Below are 22,413 nucleotides of genomic sequence, written 5' to 3'. Positions count from 1 at the left end.
AGCTTGCCCCCGTCCCCCCTCCCCGCTTTCGGTCCTATTTGGAGCTCGCTTGCCAGGCACGGGGCCGCAGTTTGGAGCTTTACGCGAGGAGTGACCCCGCGCCCTGCTCTTCCTCCCCTCGGTGATTTTCTGTAGGGGCGCCGGGTCCAGGCCCGCGTCAGGGTGCCTGGAGCTCCGGGTCGGGGCGGCCTCCGAAGCTAAGGACTGGCGGGCGGCTGCGCGCAGAGCTGGTGGAGGCGGGCGGCGGGGAGGCGCGTTCCGCTCGGCGGCCCCGCGAAGGCGCGACTGTGGGGTGGGTGCGGGCTGCGCCCCTGCTCCTCGCGCTCCAGGGAGCCGGCGCTGTGGCACTCCTTCTGTCGCAGGGCTGGCTTCCCCGTTGCGCACGCAGTCTCTCCCTCCATTCCCCATCCCTACAGCTGACCTCGCTGCCACTCCTCGCAGCCTGGGAGGGGCCCTTTTCCCACCCTGCCTTCTGGGCGCCCAGGGTTCTAGACCTCCCACTGGGCAGGATACCCCAGAGTGCTGGGATTGGGGGACAGGACAAGAGTACACCCACCTTTTTTCGGTCAATTACGGGAGCTCTCTAGCCTGGTTAGGCTGGAGATGGGGGCTCCAAGAGTGGACAAGCCTCCAGGAAGTGGGGGGAGAGGACTGGATTGTAGAAACCTCCCCCACCTCCCTGCAGCCTCCCTGAGAGCCAAACTCAGAGCTGAGTCTCTGAGAATCTGCTTTCATCCCTGCCCCTCTGCCTCCTCTGCGGCACCACAGGGAAGAGACAGCCTGCTCCACCTCACCCAAAGCCTGAGCGCTGGGGTGGGAGGGGACATGGCCCTGGCAGGGGCCTGCTCCCTTGGCCTCCCCTCCCCCATGTCTCCATTGGCTAACTCCTGGCTCCCTTGCCTCCCTATTATGGACAGTCCTTAGACCTTCCCTTCTGCAACGTGCTGGTGAGGCTCCATCAGGCCCTCCGCCCTGCCATCCACCAGCGTGGCCTCCCTGTTGCATGCCCCTGTCACTGGCTAATATGGTGACCACAGGGGCATACCCTGGGTTATGTATGAGTGGAGACTCTGGTGGACCAAGACTTGGCATAATGGAGCCCTTGAACACAGCAGGCCCTACTAAACTTGGGTTGGATGCAGTTTCTATGAACCTGTGTTTTTTCTAACCTCACTTATTTCCATTCTCAGGCCCACAGTGGGGATCTTACAGCCAGGGAGACCTGCAAGGCTGGATTCTCTGAAGAAGATTACACAGCATTAATCTCCCAGAATATTCTGGAAGGAGAGAAGGTCCTCAAAGGTAAGGCGGATGTGGGAATGAATTCGCATACTGCACTCTGGACTAGGGAGACATTGCCACCTGCAGAACAAGAGGCAGGACTGGCTTTGAGCCAGGCTCTATGTGAAGCGAAGGTGGAGAGGCCAGTGGACATGCAGATCAGTCGACCTAAATGGCCTTTTGCATCACAGGTGAATGATTCAGAGTCCCTGTCATTTTTGAGTGAGGTGAATCATTTCCTGGGCAACAAATTGGAATTCGGATATAGTGTCACCCAAATAATGTGCAGAGAGAGACTTTCTTACCAAGTATTTTTGTGTATGAAATTCTGGATTCTTAAATTATCCCTGCTTTGCAATGCATGATAAAGCAGACGATGTTGTTGGGGATGCGGTAAATAAGCCCACAGACGTTCTGTTCAGACATGGCATGCGTTCTCATTACTGTCCTACTGACAACACAGAAACACACATGCAGGAGGGAGCTGCCAGTTAGCTTCATTGTCACTGCAGGGCGATGCCCACACTCGTGACGGGGACGTCAGAGGCAGCTTCTGAACTCCAGTGACAATAGATCCTCCTGCATAGCGATCTGCTTCCCTCTCAAGACAAACTAGTTAAACTTTTTATTCACACGGGAGGGGGAATAAATCAATTCTTTCTTCCTTGAGGTTTTAAAGTGGCACGGCAAATACCTTGACCCTGTGCCTCCCCTCCCTGCATTAGTTTCCCAGAAGTAGATTTCAGCCAGTTTCAAAGTGATGGACGGAACGAACTTTAGCAGAAGCATCAAAGCTGAGTTTCAGTATCCATGACTAATCCACACTCAGGCTGCTGACTTTGTCCCCAGTTTTCTGTTTCAGGGAATACAGAGTTTCTGCCCACCCCCACCCCCAGCAGATCCTTTGTTGGGAGGGCCTCTCACAGAGTGGGGGAATTCTTCAGATCCTCTGTGGGGACAGCTCGTTGACTTACAGGGTGTGCTTGGTTATATGAATCAGGATCTTATTTTGCACTTAGTCCAACTTTGCTAACTTATTTTTAGTCATCTGAGTTAACTGTCAAAATAGGGCATGTGATACTATTGCTTCTTTCATTGATTATCAAACAACAAAAAACAAAAAAAACCCAACCTCTTGGCTGTGGGCCTAGAAGCAGGATGGGTATGCTGCAGGAGTGGGCGTCTATGGGAAGAGTTTTCAAGAGATGCTGTGTTAATTGCATGGTGCATGTCATTTTAGAAAGTGTGGACCGCCTTTCAGGATTTGTGGGTTTATGAGAATCCCTGTGTATACACGGAAAAGGCCCAGAAGATTCTCCCACACATGCATTGTACTGCAGGCAAAACAGGAGCAGTTCACTGTGGTCCAGCTGTTTGCGTGTCCAGAGGCTGGCATACTTGCCACCTCCCCCATACGGAGCTAACCTTGATAAGATCCTGTAGTATCAGTTTTACTCAGGAATGTAAGAAAAATTGCCTCTGTCTCTGTAACAGCAGGTGCTACCACCTGCCATGGAAGAGAATGACACATTCTCATGCTTTTCATAATAAAACGAGAAATTTCCAGCTAGCATCATCCCTCTCTCTTGGTGGACTGCAAAGGTCCAGGCTGACTTGACCTTCTGCCCTTGGCCCCTGTGGTAGGGAAGCCTTAGCTGCTGGCTAGATGCTTGCCTGCCCCGTATGCCCCAGGAGTTCATCATGGTAGGTGAACTTGGACCAGCTCATGGGCTTCGTGGATATACAACTCATAGTCCAAGCACTTACCCCTGAGATGAGTGTCCCAACCCAACCCTGGTTGGGGGAAAATCACAGAGCATCTCCTTCACCTGTGAGTGCCACCTCCTGTCTGTGCTCAGGGACAGAGAGGTTTTATATCTTAGAAGTAATTTTACACATGTGGAGGCAAAAGCTATCACTGCATACACTTGAGCTAGGGCAGATAAAAATTTATTTACATAGAAAACTTTGCAAACGATGAGACCACAGTGAAGATGCATGTATCGAAAATAAGTGCCACGATATTTCTGTTATCCTGGTAGAAATCACGCTAAACAGATAATGACTACTTATAATTGAGTTATTCCAATGGAGAGAGCTTAACCTTAATTTGACAAGTGAAGCTTCACAAAGTCACCATTTTATTCAAAATGCACCGTAAGCCGTTAACAACTGCCTCGAGGCTCCTTCTCTCTGCCCCAGTCAGCTCACCAGCAGCCCTGAACATCCACATTCCAGAAGGAGAGATTTGTTACACAATAATTAACTTGTTTATGATAAATGGATGGAAGAAATGTCGTGGCATTTTGTTTTATGTCTAAATGAAAAGCATTTGCATTTGAAAAATTTCATGCTAATTAGGCTTAAAATAGTTTTCCCCAATAGGGTAGCAAATACTATGGAATTGAGAACCTTTTGAATGGCGGGCTGAGCGCTCCATGTGGCACACAGGGCATTTGTTTAGGTGCTGTGTGATTCCTGGATCCACTCTGCCTCATGGTTCTCATCCGTGCCTTCTCTGGAGAGCACTCAGGTGTCAGTGCAAACACTCTTAACTCTGTAAATTCTGCTCCGGGATTGTTCATTGATGGCCGTGATCACAGGTGCATGATCGTATCTAAAATAGGATTGTTAAGCCCTTTTCCTTTGGCTTCAAGGAAGTGTTCTCCACGCCATAGTTTAGCATGGGGTAGAAGCTAAGCCGGTGTCTTTTTCTCAGCTTTGTTAATAATGAATGGTCAGCCGGGCTCGAGGCTGCAGCTGATGCACTGACCTGCATCGCTCTCTCGTGGCGGGCAGAGTTCTGCAAAAACCCAGACCCCCTTCAAAGCAAAATCCCCCAAGGATGGGAGAGTAAGGGGTGGCTTAGTGGAAACCCAGCACATGTGGGTCATATCTCTCTTTGCTCCTGGAGAAGAAGGCCACGTGTGAGTGAAAATGCTGTCTGCTGGGTCGGAGGAGGGGGATCTGAAAATTATCCCATGAATTCAGATAATACAGAAAGAAGAGCTTTGTTTCTGGTGGCTTCATTTAATGCAACTACCTCAGAAAAGCCTTCCCTCTCCCATATCCAGGTCAGTTCATGACCATCTTGTGCCTTTAACCATACTCTGCTTCCTTATTAGAGAATGTATATTATCTGAATTTATATTTTCTCTCTTACTTAAATTGTAAGGCTCATGAGGGCAGCAATCCTGTCACTCTGGTTTAACATTTAGAATGTTCTCAGCCAACATTAGGATAAAACCCAATTAACAGAATCTTGAATGGAGGTTAATTTTTCTCACATAACCACAAAGAGATAGATAGTCAAGGGATGATCAGATCAAGAGTACCAATCTCATGCCTAATGTTTATTCTTATCATCCTACCATCTTAGTAATAGTTTGTCAGTGTGTTGCCTCATCATTGCAACCTGGCTGCTGTGGCTCCAGGCATTGCATTTGAGTTTGTAGCAAGCAAGAAAAAGGAAGGAGCAGCAGCACCATCTGCATCTCTTCCCTGTATGATGAAAGTACACACTTTCTCAGAACGCTTGCAGAAGTTCTCACTGGGGACAACTAGGTCATAGGCCACTCCTGTGGAAAGAGGTAGGGAGGCTGGGAAGCAAAGAACTGCATGGTCTGACTAAGACCCATCATGCCCATCACCTGGTAGATGAGTCAGTTGCTACCTGGAGCGTAATTGGGAGTCTTAGGAAGAAAGAAAGGAGAAATGTGTGCCGAGGAGGCAAATGTCAGTGTCTGCCGCATGAGGTTTCTCTGGCCTCCCTACACCTTCCCTGAAGCAGAGTGACAAGTGATGCATTGTCAAATGATTGACTCATTTGAGTACCAAGGCACACAGAGGGAGGGATGGTGGAGAAGGGACCAGATGTATGCAGGAGCCTGGAATGGGTATGTAAGAACTCGCCATGATGTAACTAATGTGGCCAGATGTACCGCTAGCTTATCTTCACAAGTATGTTGAAAATAGCCTCTGTATCCTCCTCTGTGAAGACGGGTAACTCTTGCAGGGTGGAAGCATCACAAGATGTGTGGGCCAGATGCTGAGCAAATCTGAGTGGGTACCCATCACCCAGTCCCATGCCTGCATTGTGGGGTGGTGGATGTGCAACCAGCATTGTCGAATGAAGTCATGAATGAGCCAAAAAACACTGACGCTACAATGTTTCTGAGTCCCCTCCATCAACTCAAGACAAGCAGGAGCTGCTCTGAATGTTTAAATAAATGGCACAGATGACAAACCAACTACGTGTGCTGAGCATCAATGGACACTGCGAGTTGATGTCCGATACCCATTCTCTCCCTCTTCCTCACTAACAAAACCTCTTCTCTCCTCATCCATTTGGCCCACACTGAGACTTGTCTAAAATACCCACACCTCCAGTAAACTCTTAAACCAAAGTGGCAATATGGCCTTTCTCTGGTCAGCAGAATCTACCTATATTATTCTGTTAGATGAGATATGTGAGAAAGCTGTTTTTTTTCTTGATGAAGAAGAATAGACCTCACTGGCCATACCTTCTGCCTTTTGCCCTTACCTTTTTCTCCTGCCTGGAATATGGACATAATGTCTAGGGCAGAGCAGCCATCTTGTGACTATGAGGATGGTGGAGTAGGAACCGGATCTCAGGTGGCATCCTTGAACAACTGCAGACCTCTGGACTCATTGTGCCATGAGAGATGAGAAAAATGAGTGAGAAGCCACAGTTGAGTCTTGTGGCATGCAGCCAAATGCATTCCCTGTCCCGGGGAGACAAAAGAGCTATGCGTGCTCCAAGGGCCTGTCTTTCAGTCTGGAAGCTCACAGCTTGTTTCACACTCTGCCTTGAGCCTCTGCTCGTTCTGTGTTCCCTGGGCCTTGTCCTTACTCCTGCTCTAGTGGCCTTTTGTTTCTTTCTAAGTTAGTATCCAGACCCAGCACAGTGGATTGCAGGGACAATGTCTGGGCACTCAGTAAATACTTAACAGATGAAGTCAAGAATCACAACTTCAAACTCTCTTTTTGGCCAGGATATGACTGAATCATTAAATATAGTAAGCTAGGGCTGTCTATCTGATCCACCCATCACAGAATGTGAACTCTCTCCTGACTCTCTTAGCCACCGTCTTTCAGGAAGCCAGGAGATTATGCCCTGGGAATCTTGGTCTCAACAAAGATGTGGAGAGAGTGGAGGTGAAACAGGACTGAACCCCAGTGGCTGGCCTCCCCTGGCTTGTGGCCAGGACATTCCTTGCTCTTGAAGCCAGAGGAGGCTTCTCTGAGCACCCAGCCCTCACTGCCTTCTGTCAGCGATGCCTCTGGGGCCCCTGAGAATGACTTCCAGAGCCTGTGGTGGAGATGCTCAGGCTGTCTTTGGAGCCAGCCTTACCTTTTCAAGGGCCCAGTTTTGGGGGTTTCTCAGCAGCCTTTCCCTGCAGTGATTCTGCCTGATCGCAGAGTTAAGGGATTTAGAAAGGGAAGTTTAGAAAGTGGTTTCTGTCAGATAAGAGGGGAGACCAGCACAGTGATAAAGCATGGAGTCTGCTTTATGCACGGCCCACAGGCCAGAGCTCGCGTTTAAAACAGGCCCTGATAGCCGTGTTTAAAACCAGAAGGAGGCCAAGGTCTGCGGCCCCCTGCCCTTGGCTGCCACACCACGTGCAGGCCTAGCTCTGCTTCCGTTGCTCCCCCCGCAGCCAGGAGGGAGATGTCCATGCCTGGGCTTCCACTCTAGGTCCAGAAGCCCATAGATCAAGAGCATCCCGCCCATCTCGTCCCTGCCCCTCTCACCCCTGCCCCTCTCCTATCACCCCCCATTAAATAAAAATCTTCATTGCAGAGATGCCCACACCAGTCAGACGTGAGGATGAGTGCCTCAGCCACACTGCAGTTTAAAGATTAAGAGTTTTGCATTTCAGAAATATGTATTTTAATGGAGTCTTAAGATGAGGGAATGTGAACCTTTATGTAATTATAATCCTGAGTCCCAGCTGGATCTGTGACTGGGTGACTCTGCAAAAGTCTTGTGGAATTCTCACAAAAGCCTGTAGGGGAGGTGGAGTTATTCCCATTGTATGGATCAGAAATCGAAAATCCGGAGGTTGAGAGATTGCCCCAAAGGCATGCAATGTGTCTTCCCTCTTTGTCCAGGCCCACGCCCATGCTCAGCTCATTTACATCCCCTTCTGTTGTGAATGGGTTGGTTTCTGGAGCATTTGAGTTACAGGCAGACAAGAGAACACCCAAGATGTTCCGGGCACCGGGCACCGTGGTAAAATCCGCAATTATCAGGCATTCAGACATGCTCGGAGAAGGCAATGGCACCCCACTCCAGTACTCTTGCCTGGAAAATCACATGGACGGAGGAGCCTGGTAGGCTGCAGTCCATGGGCTCGCTAAGAGTCGGACACGGCTGAGCGACTTCACTTTCACTTTTCACTTTCATGCATTGGAGAAGGAAATGGCAACCCACTCCAGTGTTCTTGCCTGGAGAATCCCAAGGGCAGGGGAGCCTGGTAGGGTGCCGTCTATGGGGTCGCACAGAGTCGGACACGACTGAAGCGACTTAACAGCAGCAGCAGCAGCAGACATACTAACTGTTTCTCATCTTGGACGTTTGAAACAGGCCTGGTACACCCAGAAGTGCTTGATCGTGGCTCCTGATGTGTGAAGGTCCATCTGAAGTGAGTCCAAACTCGGTGGACACTTTGGGCTTGCACAGCTGGCCCTGGGATTAGAAGAGCCAGGGTTCTGCGATGCCAGCAGGAGTTTTTGATTCCAGGCATGTAGCAAACAGTCCCTGAGCTGCACTGTCATTTGGCTTTCAGACTCTGCCCGAGTCCAGGGCACAGCAGGGAGCCGTGAGGAGCCAGGAGCTGAGCTGAGGCTCAGGACTGGCTTCATAAACCACTCTTGCTGCTTCTTGGAGCCTGGGAGACATGGGTGGGCCTCCTGAGAAGAACTGAGATCTCTGGTCTGAAGGAGCCGTCCACCTGCCCCAGCTGATCTGCCCACACCATCTCCTGGGGGTTGTTCCCTCCATCTGCAGGTGGTCCTTTTTGCCTAGGTCTGGGGTTCTGGGTGTTTGCAGGGGCCTCCAATTCCAGGTTCCTCCCTCCCTCCCTCCCTCCATTCTTCTTTCTTTCCTTCTCTTTTTTGAAGCATGGTTAAGTAGATGCCAGAACTAACCACAAACTGCAAGCAAGCGAGGAAACCAGCACTCATCTTTTCAGAGAATGTTTCTGTTATTCTGACTGTCTGAAGGAGCAATTCTTACTCTGAGTGAATTCCACTATACAAAATAACCATAAGCTGCGTGACTTTCTTTCCATCAAGGCTGGTAAATTTCTCCCTAGTGTGCTCTTGTAAAACCTCTTGGCACTTCCTTTTTCTTTTCATCTTCAGAGGGAGCTGTGCTATATTGTAAGATGGGCTGGTAAAGAGTCTGCTTTTTATTTCAAGACTGGTAATTTTGGTAACTTATTGCCCGGATTCTAGGCTGCCCTCTCCTGGTGGCTTCCAGTCCTGTCTTAGTCCACCCACCCCTGTTTTTAAACGAAAGAGAACAAACAGAACAAACACCTACTTCTCTTTGACTAGTGTATGCTACCAAAGGCCCTTTCCCCTCCAGCCTCCATCAGGGCTAGTGTTTATTGAGAACGTACCCTATGCTGATGTGGACTTATATTTCATACCATACAGACACCCGTGGGCTCTGCCAGAGGCCACACCCCAGATCACCAGATCTGTCTGGTCCACGTGACTTTCCACTCCCATGTTGCCTTCCGCAGGGAGAAATCTACTTAGTTTGTCCATTGTAATAGTATCTTAGTGTGGTACAAAAATGTAGCAGCTTAAAAGACGCAAATTTATCAGCTTGCTCTTCTGGACATGAGACTCCAACATGGGTCCCCTGGACTAACATCCAGTGTGGGCAGGCTGGGCCCCCGTGGAGGCTCCGGGGAGGGGGGCAAGAAGGAATCCATTTCCTGCCTTTTCAGCTTCCAGAGGCCCCCCTGCTTTCCCTGGCTCACGGCCCCTCCTCCTCCATACCAGCACCTGGCCAGCACAGACACCCGGACAGCTCCCCACACCTCTTCCTCCCACATCACATCACCTTTCCTAACGACTGCATCTTCTGCTCACAAGGACCCTGAGACAACCTTGCCCCCCACCCCCCAGATAGTCCAGCATCGCCTCCCATCTCAGGTGCTGAACTTGACCGCATCGGCAGAGGCCCTTTTGCCATGAAACTGACTGAAAACTCGCAGGTCCTTGTGCTGAAAACTCGCAGGTCCTTGTGCGGAGGACCTGCTGAGTCCCTGGCATCGTGCATATTCTTCACTGAGCTCCTGTGGACCCTCGCTCCTTCTCAGGGAGTAACCTGAAGCCCAGAGCGATTCAGTGACCCAGCAGAAGTCCTGGCTGAGGGAGGCTGTTTGCACACAAAGCTGCAGCCCTGAGCTCTGGCCTACGTTGCCTTCCTCCCATCCTGCCTCATCCAGAAGCTCCTGCCTGCGATACCCAATACCCGTGTCTGTAACTAGGACCCTGGCTGGCAGCTTTTTCCTGGGTCCTGAGATGGAGATTGGCCACTTTGGAGACTAAAAGGGGAAACGGTGACTGCAGAGCCCGCAATAGCTTCTGATCTGGTGCTTTCACTGCGCCTCGTTCGGCTTCAGTGTGTTTTCTTGCTGACAGCGTGCGGGGATTTAGGAAGGATTAAGGTAAGCCTTCAGTGACAGATAAATACACGCAGGGCAGGAGATGGCCACCCCCTGCCTTGCTGATAGGAGGAGGGTCCCCTGGATGTGGGAGCTCACCTACCCAGGGAATGGCTTCAGGAGAAGCCGCAGGCTCTCCTGGCCTGGGACAGGTGCGCTTTCCATTTGAAACAGTTTAGTTCCAGCTCCCAGGATGGGTGTACAGACCCCATGTCCATCCAGGAAGGAGACCTCTCTCTCTGGTCTTTGAGCCAGATGGAAAGGAAGGCTCACAGAGCAGACCACGTTCTCCCTTCAGGTGTATGCACCCAAACTTGGTGCAGCTGACTTGGAGAAATGAAGGAGTCTCATTGGGTTTTGCTGCCCAAATGTGAGTTTGAACACTGTTGATCTGCCTGAATCAACAAACACAGTTTGATTTTCCTGGAAAGCTGAGAGGGTCCCTTGGTGTGTACTTGTGCTAAGCCAGGGACAGGAGGGGGTGAGGAGTGCAAGCTGAGCCGACCAACAGGGTAGGGGGTGTTCCTGGGAGAGGTGAAATTCATAGGGGGAGCAGAGGGGAGCATCCTTCTCTGGGCCTCTTGTTTCCTGACCTGAAGTGAGGCAGGATGTCCAAGTGTAGTCTAGGAACTGCCTGCCTGGGCGACATGGTTAAGCCCCACAGGTCCCTGGGTCCCCTCTCACACCTACTACAGCTGCTTGGACAGTGGCACAAAAGATACACCAACCCAGACCTGTGACCGTGACGGTGTTCGGAGAGAGGGTCTTTGCAGGTTCAACTAAATTAGGGATCTCAGGATGGGATCATCCTGGATTATCCTGGCCCCCACATCAATGACAGGTGTCTTTTTAAGAGACAGAAGGAGAGATGTAGACACTGGGGAGAAGCCATGTGACAATGGAGGCAGAGGGATGTGGCCACAAGCCAAGGATACCTGGGAGACCAGAAGAGGGAAGAGGTAGGACAGACCCTCCCCTGGAGCCTGTGGAGGGGGTATAGCCCTGCGACCTGGATTTCACACGTCTGGCCTCCAGAACTTCAAGAGAATAAGTTTTTTATTATTATTTTAAGTCTGTGGCCACTTGTTATAGCAGCCTCAGGGAACTCACACATGCTAAGTCACTTCATTTATATCCAACTCTTTGCAACCCCCTGGAGGGAGTTTGTCTCACCCTCCTCCAGGGGATCTGCCTGACCCAGGGATCAAACCCACGTCTCTGATGTCTCCTGTATTGGCAGGAGGGTTCTTTACCACTATCGCCACCTGGGATGCACTGAATCAGAAATCTTGGGGCTGTGGCCTGGGATTCTGCCTGCTTAATTCATCTCCCAGGGAAGCTGATGTTCCTTAAAGCCCGAGGGCTTCCGGTCTAGAGCATTTTTAGCTTCCGAATTCCAGAGATCAGCATCCCTCAAGGGAAAGTGTGTTTTCCATGAGGGCTTCTGCGAGCAGGTAACCTGCATCTTACAGTGCCACTCAGGTCGGCGATGGGAAGGATGCTGTGGTTCCCGTCTCCCCAAAACAGTAAATGGGGCACTTCAATACAGAAATGTAGGCTCTCATATTATGAAGCCTGACACAGAACAGTTTCATTGAAATTAAATTCATTGAAATTAAAATGTATGTGAATATTTGTTCTCCTCCCATTATCTTTCCCGATCAAATGGAATCTTAACAAGGATTATAGCTCAGATAATATCTCATAGATACACTGTAAATATTTTGTTAATCTGAAGATCTACGTTTGGAAGTGGATCGTTTAACTGCTGCTGCTGTGACGTGGAGGCCCCCGAGAAGGAGCGGCCGCGCTCCAGCAGGAAAGCATTTATAGAACATGCCTCTTCTCTCCCCAAAACTGCTTTACTCTGCAAATGCAAAAAGGCATTATTTCTGGCTCCCAGCATCTTGTTTCTCTGTTTCAAGCAGGCACATTTTTGCTGCGTGGCCTCTGAGCTCTCCTGCAAGGTGAGCAGGATTTCCCCAGGAAGCAAAGGAAGGCAGCTGCTCAGCTCAGGTTCCAGGGCATCCCTCCTCCTGGGGGCCCCCTGCACACTACCCGCCCCCCCCCACCTCCCTCCTCTGGCCCTGGACCTCTGCGGCTATGTTGCAAGTGGACTCTTCACAACTGCCACTAGACTGTTGCAAACCACCCTGCCTGCTGGGTCTGTGTTGAGGGGGAGCCTGGGGTACCCCAGGAGGGCCCAGGTCTTACTGGGAGTGAGTGGCTGCGGCCATCCTGTCTTTCTGGGTTGCAATGCACAACCAACCCAAAGGCCAGTGACTAGCGTGGAAATGGCCCTGGTCCTTCCAGAGCTTGACCACTGCCCTGAGCACCAGGATTCTCAGGCCCCTGCCCTGTTTCAGCTGGCCGCTTGGGCGGCATGGGACATGAGAACCTCGGGACGGCCGGAGCAGAGTGGGAGGGGCCCTCGGGTCGGAACATTCTGGATCAGCTGCGTGGTCGCTTTCTCCTGATGCTCCGTCTGTTTGCGCTGCCCTGGTTGTGGAGGCTGTGAATGGGGTGAGCTGCTTCACGCAACCCCTGCAGTGAGCTCCAGGCTCCCACGGGTGCCCCTTCCCATGCCTGCGTGTGGCCCCATTTGAGGAGCTGGTCAGACAGTTGCTCTGTTTTCCAGTCTGTGGGTCAAACCTTCATCTGGCACGGTACCCAGCACCTCTTTGGTGCCAACTACTACCCTCTAAGGTTGGCACATAGCTAACCCTCTTTTATGAAGCAGGGGGCGCTGACGGAAGATGGAAGATGACATAGGAACGCCTGTGTAATGGGGCAGCCTGCCTCCTGAGGCCCGCCCTTGCTGCATCCTGTTCATCACCTCCGCTCTGACTCCCCCGCCAGGGAGACCCAGCACCCCAAGGTGCAGGGTCTGAAAGCTTCGGGAGTGCAGGGCCAAAGTCTCCATCATCAGCTCTGTGGCCCTAGACATGTGCCGTGGCCAGTGTGACCTCTGAGGCTGCATCCCCAGGGAGAGAAGACAGTTCAATGCCCAGGCTGGTCTTGAGGGCCCAGTGGGATGGACATGTGGCTTCCGGGAAGCCAAGTCTGGCTGGTGGAAAGCGACCCACTGCCGGCCTGTACCCTGGTCACTGGTCTTATTAGCGGATAACCCAGACTCTCCTCTCCCTGGGCCCTTCCCCTGAGGTGTGATGAGCTGGCCTTTCCAGGAGTGATTTTTCCATTAGACAGCGGCTTGATTGGATATTCTTTATGGTTTTCTTTGGGGACTTTTTCCCTTCTTGACCTTTATATTCTTATGTGCGGCCAGGGACCTTTCGGCAAAAGACATGTTTTTAGAATTGAATAAATAAATGATGGAGAGGCTTATTTAAAGCTTCATAGGCTCGTGGGGGAGGGAGGCCGCCCATGGACATAATTTTACTACCATCGTTTATTAATAGGATTGGGTATGATTGGATTATGTCTTATCACATTTAATAATGTGGCGTGATGAGCTGCTGGAATCATTGGGCAATGAGTGTCCGAAGGTAGCCGTCACCATGCTGCAAGCCTCCTTACTGTTTAAAGCTTTATTTCATCTTATGTTATTCTTTCCCACCTTCCCTCAGATACAAAGAAGGGATTATACCACTTGTCTTATGTAGTCCTTACTAGCGTAAGATAAAAAATTGAAGACCAGCAAAGGGTTGAAGGCAATAAAATTGTGATCAGAAGTCCATAAAATTATAGAACTATGTTTTCTTAAGAACAGAGAGGCTTCACAATCACTTTTTTTTTTTTTTAAGAAATTGGACCCTTTAAGGATTTATCTGTGGAGAAGTGTAAGATATACTTCCATGTAAGGGAAAAAATACGTTACATGCTTGAAAGGTTAATGACTGGTAAACGTCAATTTTCTACCATCCTGGCTAAAAAAAATTGCCTGTCAGACATAAGATGTCATGCCGCCAAAATTGCAGAGGCCTCTGAAATCCACTTTGAAGCCTGGGATCCCATGGGAGTGCCGAGGGCAGGGGGACAGGCTGAACACCAGGCACCTCTCCCTCTTGCTGAGCCACGGCACCTCAGTTAGAAGGGAGAGCATCTCACAACTGGTGGGAGTGTTTCTCCAGTGTATTTTTGGTTTAAAGATTTAACAAATGCTCTGGATTCCTAGTCCTGGAAACTGCAGATGCTTAACAGCAGATCTGTCCCCCTTGATAAACCTCTATTTGTGGGTCTGTGATATGGGAATCCTGGGAATTTGCATTTGAAATACTATAAGCATGTTGTTCAATCGCTCAGTCATGCCCGACTCTTTGCAACTCCATGGACTGTAGCACACCAGGCTCCTCTGCCCTTCACCATCTCCCCGAGTTTGCTCAAACTCTTGTCCACTGAGTCGGTGCTGCCATCCATCTCATCCTCTGTCACCCCCTTCTCCTGCCTTCAATCTTTACCAGCATCAGGGTCTTTTCCAATGAGTCAGTTCTTCGAATCAGGTGGCCAAAATATTTGAGCTTCAGCGTCAGCATCAGTCCTTCCAATAAGTATTCAAAGTTGATTTCCTCTAGGATTGACTGGTTTGATCTCCTTGCAGTCCAAGGGACGCTCAAGTCTTTTCCACCACTATAGTTCAAAATCATAAATTCTTAAATTCTTAGGTCTCAGCCTTTTAATCTGTACCTGACAACTGGAAAAACCATAGTTTTGACTGTATGGATCTTTCTCAGCAAAGTGATGTGATTTTAAATATGAAGATATCGATGGGACTTCCCTGTGGTCCAGTGACTAAGACTCTGAACTCCCGATGCAGAGGGGCCCAGGTTCAGTCCCTGGTCAGGGGAACTAGATCCCACATGCCTCAACTAAAGATCCCACATGCTGCAGTAAAGACCCAGCATAGACAAGTAAATAAATAGTTAAAAAATACATTTCTCCTGTAACATTTTGAAAAAAAATTAAAAATACAATGACTGTGACAGGCTTGTGTTGCAGCCCCTGGGATTAGAATGCGGTTGTTTCCACATTTTGGAATTCCAGCACACAGAGATTCTGGAACTTTCTAGAGTGTCACAGGGACAGACTGAGGGATGGGAGGGGAAAACCCTCTGAATTGTACCCCTCCACCTCTCTCCAGGTGTTCGGTGCTGTGTCTGGTAGGCAGGTTTGCTACGGCGGAGCAGATGCCCTGCAGTTAGAGGAAACAAGCAAGGAACCATCCCTTGTATGCTAATTTCCCAGTGTCCTCTGGGTCCAGCATCTTCTGCTGGATTAAATGCAGCCCTTGATAAGGGTTCTCCTTCGTCCTAAGCGAGGGAAGACCCCCCTCTCGTCCAGCCTGGCTGACTCAGCAAAAGGGAGGGACCAAGGGCTGTCTTTCTGATTTCTCTGCGAGCAGGATTGAGTTCCCCACAGGCTGGCGTGAAGCCATAGGCCTGCTCCAGCATCTTACATTCTGAGACTCCAGCCTGGAGGGTCGCATGTCTGTGTTTAAATCCTGAGAATCCTCCGTGCTCACCTGACACAGCATCGGTAGTGCTCACCTGACACAGCGTCGGTAGTGCTCACCTGTCAGCCTGACACACTGGGCGAGGTTGCCTGAACCTAAAATAGGAATTTGATTTTCCAGCACCATCAGCCTGGGGGTTGTGCCTTTCTGCAAGATGGTTCCGTCACGGCATGAGGGAGTCTTAGTTTTGCCTTTTCCTGATTGAAAGAAGAAATTGAAGGGTGACAGATCTCGCCTCGATGTGCCCAGGTTTGGTTTAGAAGCAGGTGGGGGTTTGGGAGGCCGTGTTTAAATCAGGCAGCTGACTGGGGGCAGGGATGGGAAGGGGTGCCGGGCAGAGGGAGAGGGACCCGAAGAGAAGGGCCCTGGGAGGGGACTTGAGGACTTGGTGGCTTCCTTCTTCAGTTTTGTGTCCTGAGTGGCCTTTCCTCTCCACACAAAACAGGCACCAAGAGGAGAGCTCTTTCCAAGTCGGGCCTCCGTCCTTCTGGAGGCGCACTGAGGACTGTGGGAGACATGGTCCATTGTCGGGCTCTAAGAGGCTTCTGGAAAGATAGTATTCTGTGCTATGCACAGACAAAGTCCCCCAGTTGGTCTGAGGTTGCAGCTTCAAGGAGGCACTAATTAATCACTTCCTCCAGCCCCAGGGGAGCAGAGGGGCTGCTCCCTAAATAAGGAGGCTGCAGCTCCCCCCTCGTCTAGCTGCTTTGCTCAGTGGGCAGAAAATGGCATTGTTTTCTCACTTTGAAAGGTGGTGATTCTATCAGGAAGGCGTCTCTCCTGTGGTTACCTAAGCACCGTCTTACTGCATTTCTCTCCCATCAGTTCTGAAACCTTATTTCCTTCTTGCTTAAATGCCGCACATGTGAGTGGACACTTCTGCTGCTGGGGAGGAGCATTGTGGGTGAGGGTGCTATTTTTCCTGGAAGCTCCGGGTCTCTCTCCTGGATGGTGGATGCTGAGGGCGAGACCATGGGTGACTCTGGACACTTGCCTGTGTTTTTTTCTGAAGGAGCCCTGAGTTCTGAGTGTCAGCCAGCAGCCGAGGAGGCAAACGCTTATCTGTTTATTTCCTACCATGTTGTGCTGTGAATCTCAACTCGCCGTCTCCCAGTGGAATGGCCCCTGGTGTGACTATAGCATCTCCCCAGGAAGTTATTTGATTTTTGATGTAACGAAAAGGATTAATGCAGTTGGGTTTTGATAAGGCTGGCCGTCTAGTGTGGCACAGACTTGCTTGTCCCGGCCATATCGCTGACAGCTGGATGGTTACGCAGGAGCACTGCAGAGCCATGATATGGGCGTGCGGAGATAATTGTAGTTTTGCTATTTAAAAAATAAGTCTAGTGCTTTACAATGTTACAATGATAACCTGTTTAGGGAAACTCACAGTGCCAGGCTCTTGGCACAGAAAAACCTCTTCTAGCAGCTTGACTTGGATCCTATTAATCTATTTTTATTTTCCCAAGCATAAATTAAAGTCTCATTGCTGATTGAACTCATAAGCTCAGTTCAGTTCAGTCCAGTTGCTCTGTAGAGTCCAACTCTTTGTGACTTCATGGACTGCAGCACACCAGGCCTCCCTGTCCATCACAACTCAAACTCATGTCCATTGGGTCAGTGATGCCATCCAACCAGTCTCATCCTCTGTTGTCCCCTTCTCCTCCTGCCTTCAATCTTTCCCAGCATCAAGGTCTTCTCCAGTGAGTCAGTACTTTGCATCAGGTGGCCAAAGTATTGGAGTTTCAGCTTCAGCATCAGTCCTTCCAATGAATATTCAGGACTGATTTCCTTTAGGATTGACTGGTTTGATCTCCTTGCAGTCCAAGGGACTCTCAAGAGTCTTCTCCAACACCATAGTTCAAAAGCATCAATTCTTCAGTGCTCAGCTTTCTTAATGGTCCAACTCTCACATCCATACATGACCACTGGAAAAGCCATAGCTTTGACTAGATGGACCTTTGTCGGCAAAGTAATATCTCTGCTTTTTACTGTGCTGTCTAGGTTGGCCATAGCTATTCTTCCAAGGAGCAAGTGTCTTTTCATTTCATGGCTGCAGTCACCATCTGCAGTGATTTTGAACCCCGAGAAAATAAAGTCTGTCACTGTTTCCATTGTCTCCCTATCTATTTGTCATGAAGTGATGGAACCAAATGCCATGATCTTAGTTTTTTGAATGGTGAGTTTTAAGCCAGCTTTTTCATTCTTCCCTTTCACTTTCATCAAGAGGCTCTTTACCTCCTTTTGGCTTTTTGCCATAAGGGTGGTATCATCTGCATATTTGAGGTTATTGATATTTCTCCCTGAAGTCTTGATTCCAGCTTGTGCTTCATCCAGTCCAGAATTTTGCATGATGTACTCTGCATATAAGTTAAATAAGCAAGGTAACGATATAACAGCCTTGATGTACTCCTTTCCCAGTTTGGAACCAGTCCACTGTTCCATGTCTGGTTCTAATTGTTGCTTCTTTTTTTTTTTTTAATTTATTGATATCTTTATTTTTTTATTTTTTATTTATTTTTTATTTTTTAAATTTTAAAATCTTTAATTCTTAACATGCGTTCCCAAACATGACCTACATACAGATTTCTCAGGAGGCTGGTAAGGTGGTCTGGTGTTCCCACCTCTTTCAGAATTTTCCAGTTTTTTGTGATTCACACAGTCAAAGGCTTTAGCGTCGTCAGTGAAACAGAAGTAGATGTTTTTCTGGAATTCTCTTGCTTTTTCTGTGATCCAACGGATGTTGGCAATTTGATCTCTGGTTCCTCTGCCTTTTCTAAATCGAGCTTGAATGTCTAGAAGTCCTCAGTTCATGTACTGTTGAAGCCTAGCTTGGAGAATTTTGAGCATTACTTTGCTGGCATGTAAGATGAGTGCAATTGTGTGATGGTTTGAACATTCTTTGGCATTGCCTTTCTTTGGGACTGGAATGAAAACTGACCTTTTCCAGTCCTGTAGCCACAGCTGAGTTTTCCAAATTTGCTGGCAGGTTGAATGCAGCTCTTTAACAGCATCATCTTTTAGGATCTGAAATAGCTCAGCTGGAACTCCAAGCATAAATTAAAGTCTCATTGCTGATTGAACTCATAAACTAGCATTGACTTAAAAAACAGTCACAACCTAAATGTTGAGAGTTATGTTTTATTCCACTTAAATTTTTAGGACTTAAGCCCTGAGAGAACACCTCTAAGGAGAGGGAAGGGTCAGGTTATATAGAAATTTTGCCATAAGGAGCAGGTAGTCTGAACATCCAAGAATTATTGTTAATTAAAGAAAACCAGACATCCCAAGTTAAGGAATTTAGTGCTTTTCTATGTATGGGAAGACACAAGAGTCTGGGCTCAATGAAATCATTCCTTTCATATGAATCTCAGCTCTCTGGGGCCAGTGTCCTGTGTTTTTCACATCCTGAGTTGCTCAGTTCTCATCGTAGGGAGTGGCTACAGCCTGGTAGCAGCCACATCACACAGATTTTCTTCCCCTTCCTGGATGCCCTTAGGGCTCAGAAGTCCACATTTGGAGGCCTGGAGTTGCTGATGACTGAGACATCCTTGTTTATTGATAAGGCAGAAAATGCTCCATTTCTCACTAGAAGGAAGACCAGGAGTGCGTATCTCCAGTTTTGAACTAAATATCATTCCATAGATTTCGTATCTGTGATGTGTTTATGCTTTTGCTTTTAAATGATCTCAAGAGCTGAGATTAGATGCGCTTGGTTAGATGGGTGAATACCTTGATCTATGGGGTGATCTTGATCCAGGTGCCCATTCGGTGTTGTACCTGGGGTTTGTGGGGAGAGAGGATTAGCAGCCACAGTAGAGCAGCGTGCCCCCACGCTTCTGCCGTTTTCCTGTCCCCACCAGGAAAATGACAAAGCTGTGCCCAAGCTCCCGATGCTGTTGTGCTCGATGCAGATGTTTTGATGATGATGGGGACATCTGTCCCTCCCAGGATGATGGACCTGCTGATCCATCACAGTGGCTGTAAGAAGGCCACAGCGTCAGGGGACCAGCGAGGTGCACACTCCTCACTATGACACCGTGCTGTTCATTTTGCCATTGGTGGTAGGGATTCACTTCGTGAACTCTGTGGGTCTCTGGATTTCTAGATTTCAAAGTGACTGTAGCCATCCTTGACCCATTGTCAGTGGATTCTAGAGAGTCTTAGGCCCTCCATGCCATGCTCTCCACGGCTCTTCCCTTCTCCCCCACAGCGCCTACCCTGCCAGGCACCAGCACTGACTCACCTGCCCACATAGCACAACCCTGCCATCCCTTCTTTCCCTGCTCTGTCCCTTTCTTCTGGCTGCCTCCCTGCTCATCTTGCCCCTGCATGTAGGGGAATCTTCCAGGGCCTCCCGATCCAAATGTCATCTCTCCGCTGGGCTCTCTTTGGCTGTCATCTCCCTCCCTTTCTGCCTGAGCTAAGTGAAATTAATTCCTTCCGCTTCCCTTGTCTCACAGTTTTATTAAAATGTGCAATGACATAATGTTTATCGTCCTCTCCTCCATGGCTGCCCCAATTGTGGTCTTACTCTGAGTGTGTTTTCTGGGTAACAGAGAAGTGAGGGGAGGGCGTGTATTGGGGGATGGAGAAAGAAGAACTTGGCCCAGCACACACCCAGGGAGGGATCTTTGCAAGAGGAAGGAGATAGCTCTGCCCACCTCTTGGAGGAGGCAGAGGCTGGAGCTGACAAGCAAGGAAATATGAAAGCGAGATAATTAGAGAAGGAGGGGCATAAAATGGAAAAGCCAAAATATGTTTCATTTTGCACCTCGGTGTTAGGGCTCACTCAGTTTATTTATTAAGCCGTTATCAAAGTAAAGTGAGACAAGTGGGTCTCAGTCTAATGAAATTGCCCCTCTGTGGGCCGTGTGAGCTTCAGGTATCCTGAGCATAATTGGATAACAATGACAATTATTGCACCGGGAGTTTTAGTGCTGGCTAGCCTCTCCTTTTGTGCTTTTTCTGCACAGCAGCTCACGGGCCTTTTGATGAAGCCAGGGTAGGGCTGACCACTCCAGCTACAGTCCCCACTGGGAACTGCACACTGGGTGCCCATCAGGCCCACAGACCTTCACATTTCAGCTCCTGGTGCTCTTCTCCATGTTGGAACCTGGATGAAAAGCCCTTCTTGCTGTCATATGGTGAACTACTGAGCAGGCTGCTCTGCTGGTCTGGGCACCTTCAAGGTTGGCAGTTCCTCACCTGGGGGTCAGGGTGCCAAGGATGCCCACCAAAGACTTCTGCTTTGTTTTTTAAAATTATTTGACCCGTGCCCCATCCCTACACCTCCATCCCTCTCAGGTAGGCCTGTATCGTTGCACTGCTGAGAAGGGGGCATCTCTGTAAAATTGTTTTGACCTGAGGGGATCAAGCTTCAAGGTGCTTGTGTGCTTAAATGTGCAGGAATCAAACTGCTTGGCTGATAACACGGCATCGATTCATCTCCTTCCCCTGCTTGCTGAGCCTGAGGCCTCCCCAGATGAGGTAGTGGGGGTTGTGGTCATATGGGGAAGTTCTCATTCTCGGTGCCAGAATGATGTGTCAGTGGGCTGAGGACTGGGTCTTCATCAAGGCTCAGCAGACAGGGACTCCAGCAGCAGCCCGCCTGGCTGGAGGTGTGGGGAGAGGTGGAGAGGAGGGAGCTTGAAGAACCAGAGACTCTATCATTGGGGTCAACCCCCAAAAAGCAGGTCAGGGCTTACAGTTATTGTTCCAGGAGGAGAACAATCAAAGTGCAAGAGAAATAGAGGTGATTTGGGAGGAAGGGAGTGTGGGAGGGGCTGGAGGGGGTCTCCAGGAGTGTTCTGTGTCCTCCAGGAGCAGGGAGTCAGAACCCTGCTGGTCACCACTCACTCCTCTGAATGTGAGCTTGTGCAGTGCCTGGGGTTCTGAGGGAGAAGGCACACCCGGGGCCTCACCTGCATGCCCACTTTTGCTGTGATCTGGAAGGTGTGAATCTGATCAGCTTCACTTCTTAAGTGGGGGCTTTAGGTCCCAACAGCAAGGATCCATCCACGTGGAGGGTGAAGACTGACCTCCGGTCTCTGCTACCTATGGTAACAGGTGCCGTGGGAGTCCCTGGAGGAGATCAAGGGGTGGTAAGCTTGCTGGGAGCTGCGGGTCCAGGGTGGCTGCCCCGCCTCTCTCATCTGAGCACCATCCATGGTCCTGTATTTCTAGGGATGAGAAGCACATGGCCATGCCCTCTCATCCTTGAGCTGCCCTCTAGGTCTCTACCGCAACCAGGAAGGATGGAATGCACATCCGGGAACACTCTCTGGGGTGGGCGGGCAAGGGGTGCCAAGCACCTGGTCTTCCTGCCCAGCTGATGGTTCAGCCCTTGCCCAGACCTGGCTGTGTCTCGGTCCTTGCTTTCAAATGCACCCTTTGCCAAAATGCCAGAAGGAGCTGGGGAGGCAGAACCACAGCCACCCCGAGGCCATGCGCCCCCCTCGTCCTGTCCCCTCCCAAGCTCCTGACTAAGCCACATGCCTGCTGCTCCTGGTCCTCCTCTTCACACTTGTCCCGGGGCCTCTGCTGGGACCCTCTGTATCTGCTCTCACTATGCTTCCTGCCTGGGGCCCTTGGCTCTTGTCCCCTCCCTGGGGGCGTCCCTGCCAGCTGTTGCCCTCCTGGTCTCCCTGCTCCATCTGCCTCAGGGAGCAGCACAGCTGCCCAGAGCCCCTCCCTGTTGTCCTCTCACCCATCACACCTGCCCCCGCTGCATCGCAGTTCCAGGAGCACCCGGGCCCCAGGGCCTGAGCTGGCCAGGTTCAGAGGGACACTGAGGGCCGGTCACCGAGCAGGTTATGTCCCCACTCTGCTCTGATTCCCCGCCCCCCCACTGATGTCACCCACAACCCCCTTCCCCCCGAGCAGGTTCTCATGACTGTCACCCTCCTTCTTATCCCCTAGTGCAGTTTCCACCCCTGGGGCTGGAATTTTTTG

The 22,413-nt window shown here is 50.0% G+C and overlaps 1 protein-coding gene across 1 annotated transcript in view; it reads left to right on the top strand.

Annotated features, from left to right (window-relative positions):
* The window catches only part of CDH4 (cadherin 4), a 479,406-nt gene that overhangs the window by 1,218 nt on the left and 455,775 nt on the right, over positions 1-22,413 (top strand). Inside the window, exon 2 of the mRNA XM_018057599.1 lies at positions 1,191-1,302. Coding sequence (XP_017913088.1) covers positions 1,191-1,302 — 112 coding nt within the window. The remainder of the gene's footprint in view (positions 1-1,190; positions 1,303-22,413) is intronic.

This window comes from Capra hircus, chromosome 13, assembly GCF_001704415.2.
Source record: "Capra hircus breed San Clemente chromosome 13, ASM170441v1, whole genome shotgun sequence".
NCBI classification, from domain to species: domain Eukaryota; kingdom Metazoa; phylum Chordata; class Mammalia; order Artiodactyla; family Bovidae; genus Capra; species Capra hircus.
Note: the sequence above shows the minus strand (reverse complement) of the source record. Positions and strands in the feature narration are given on the sequence as shown.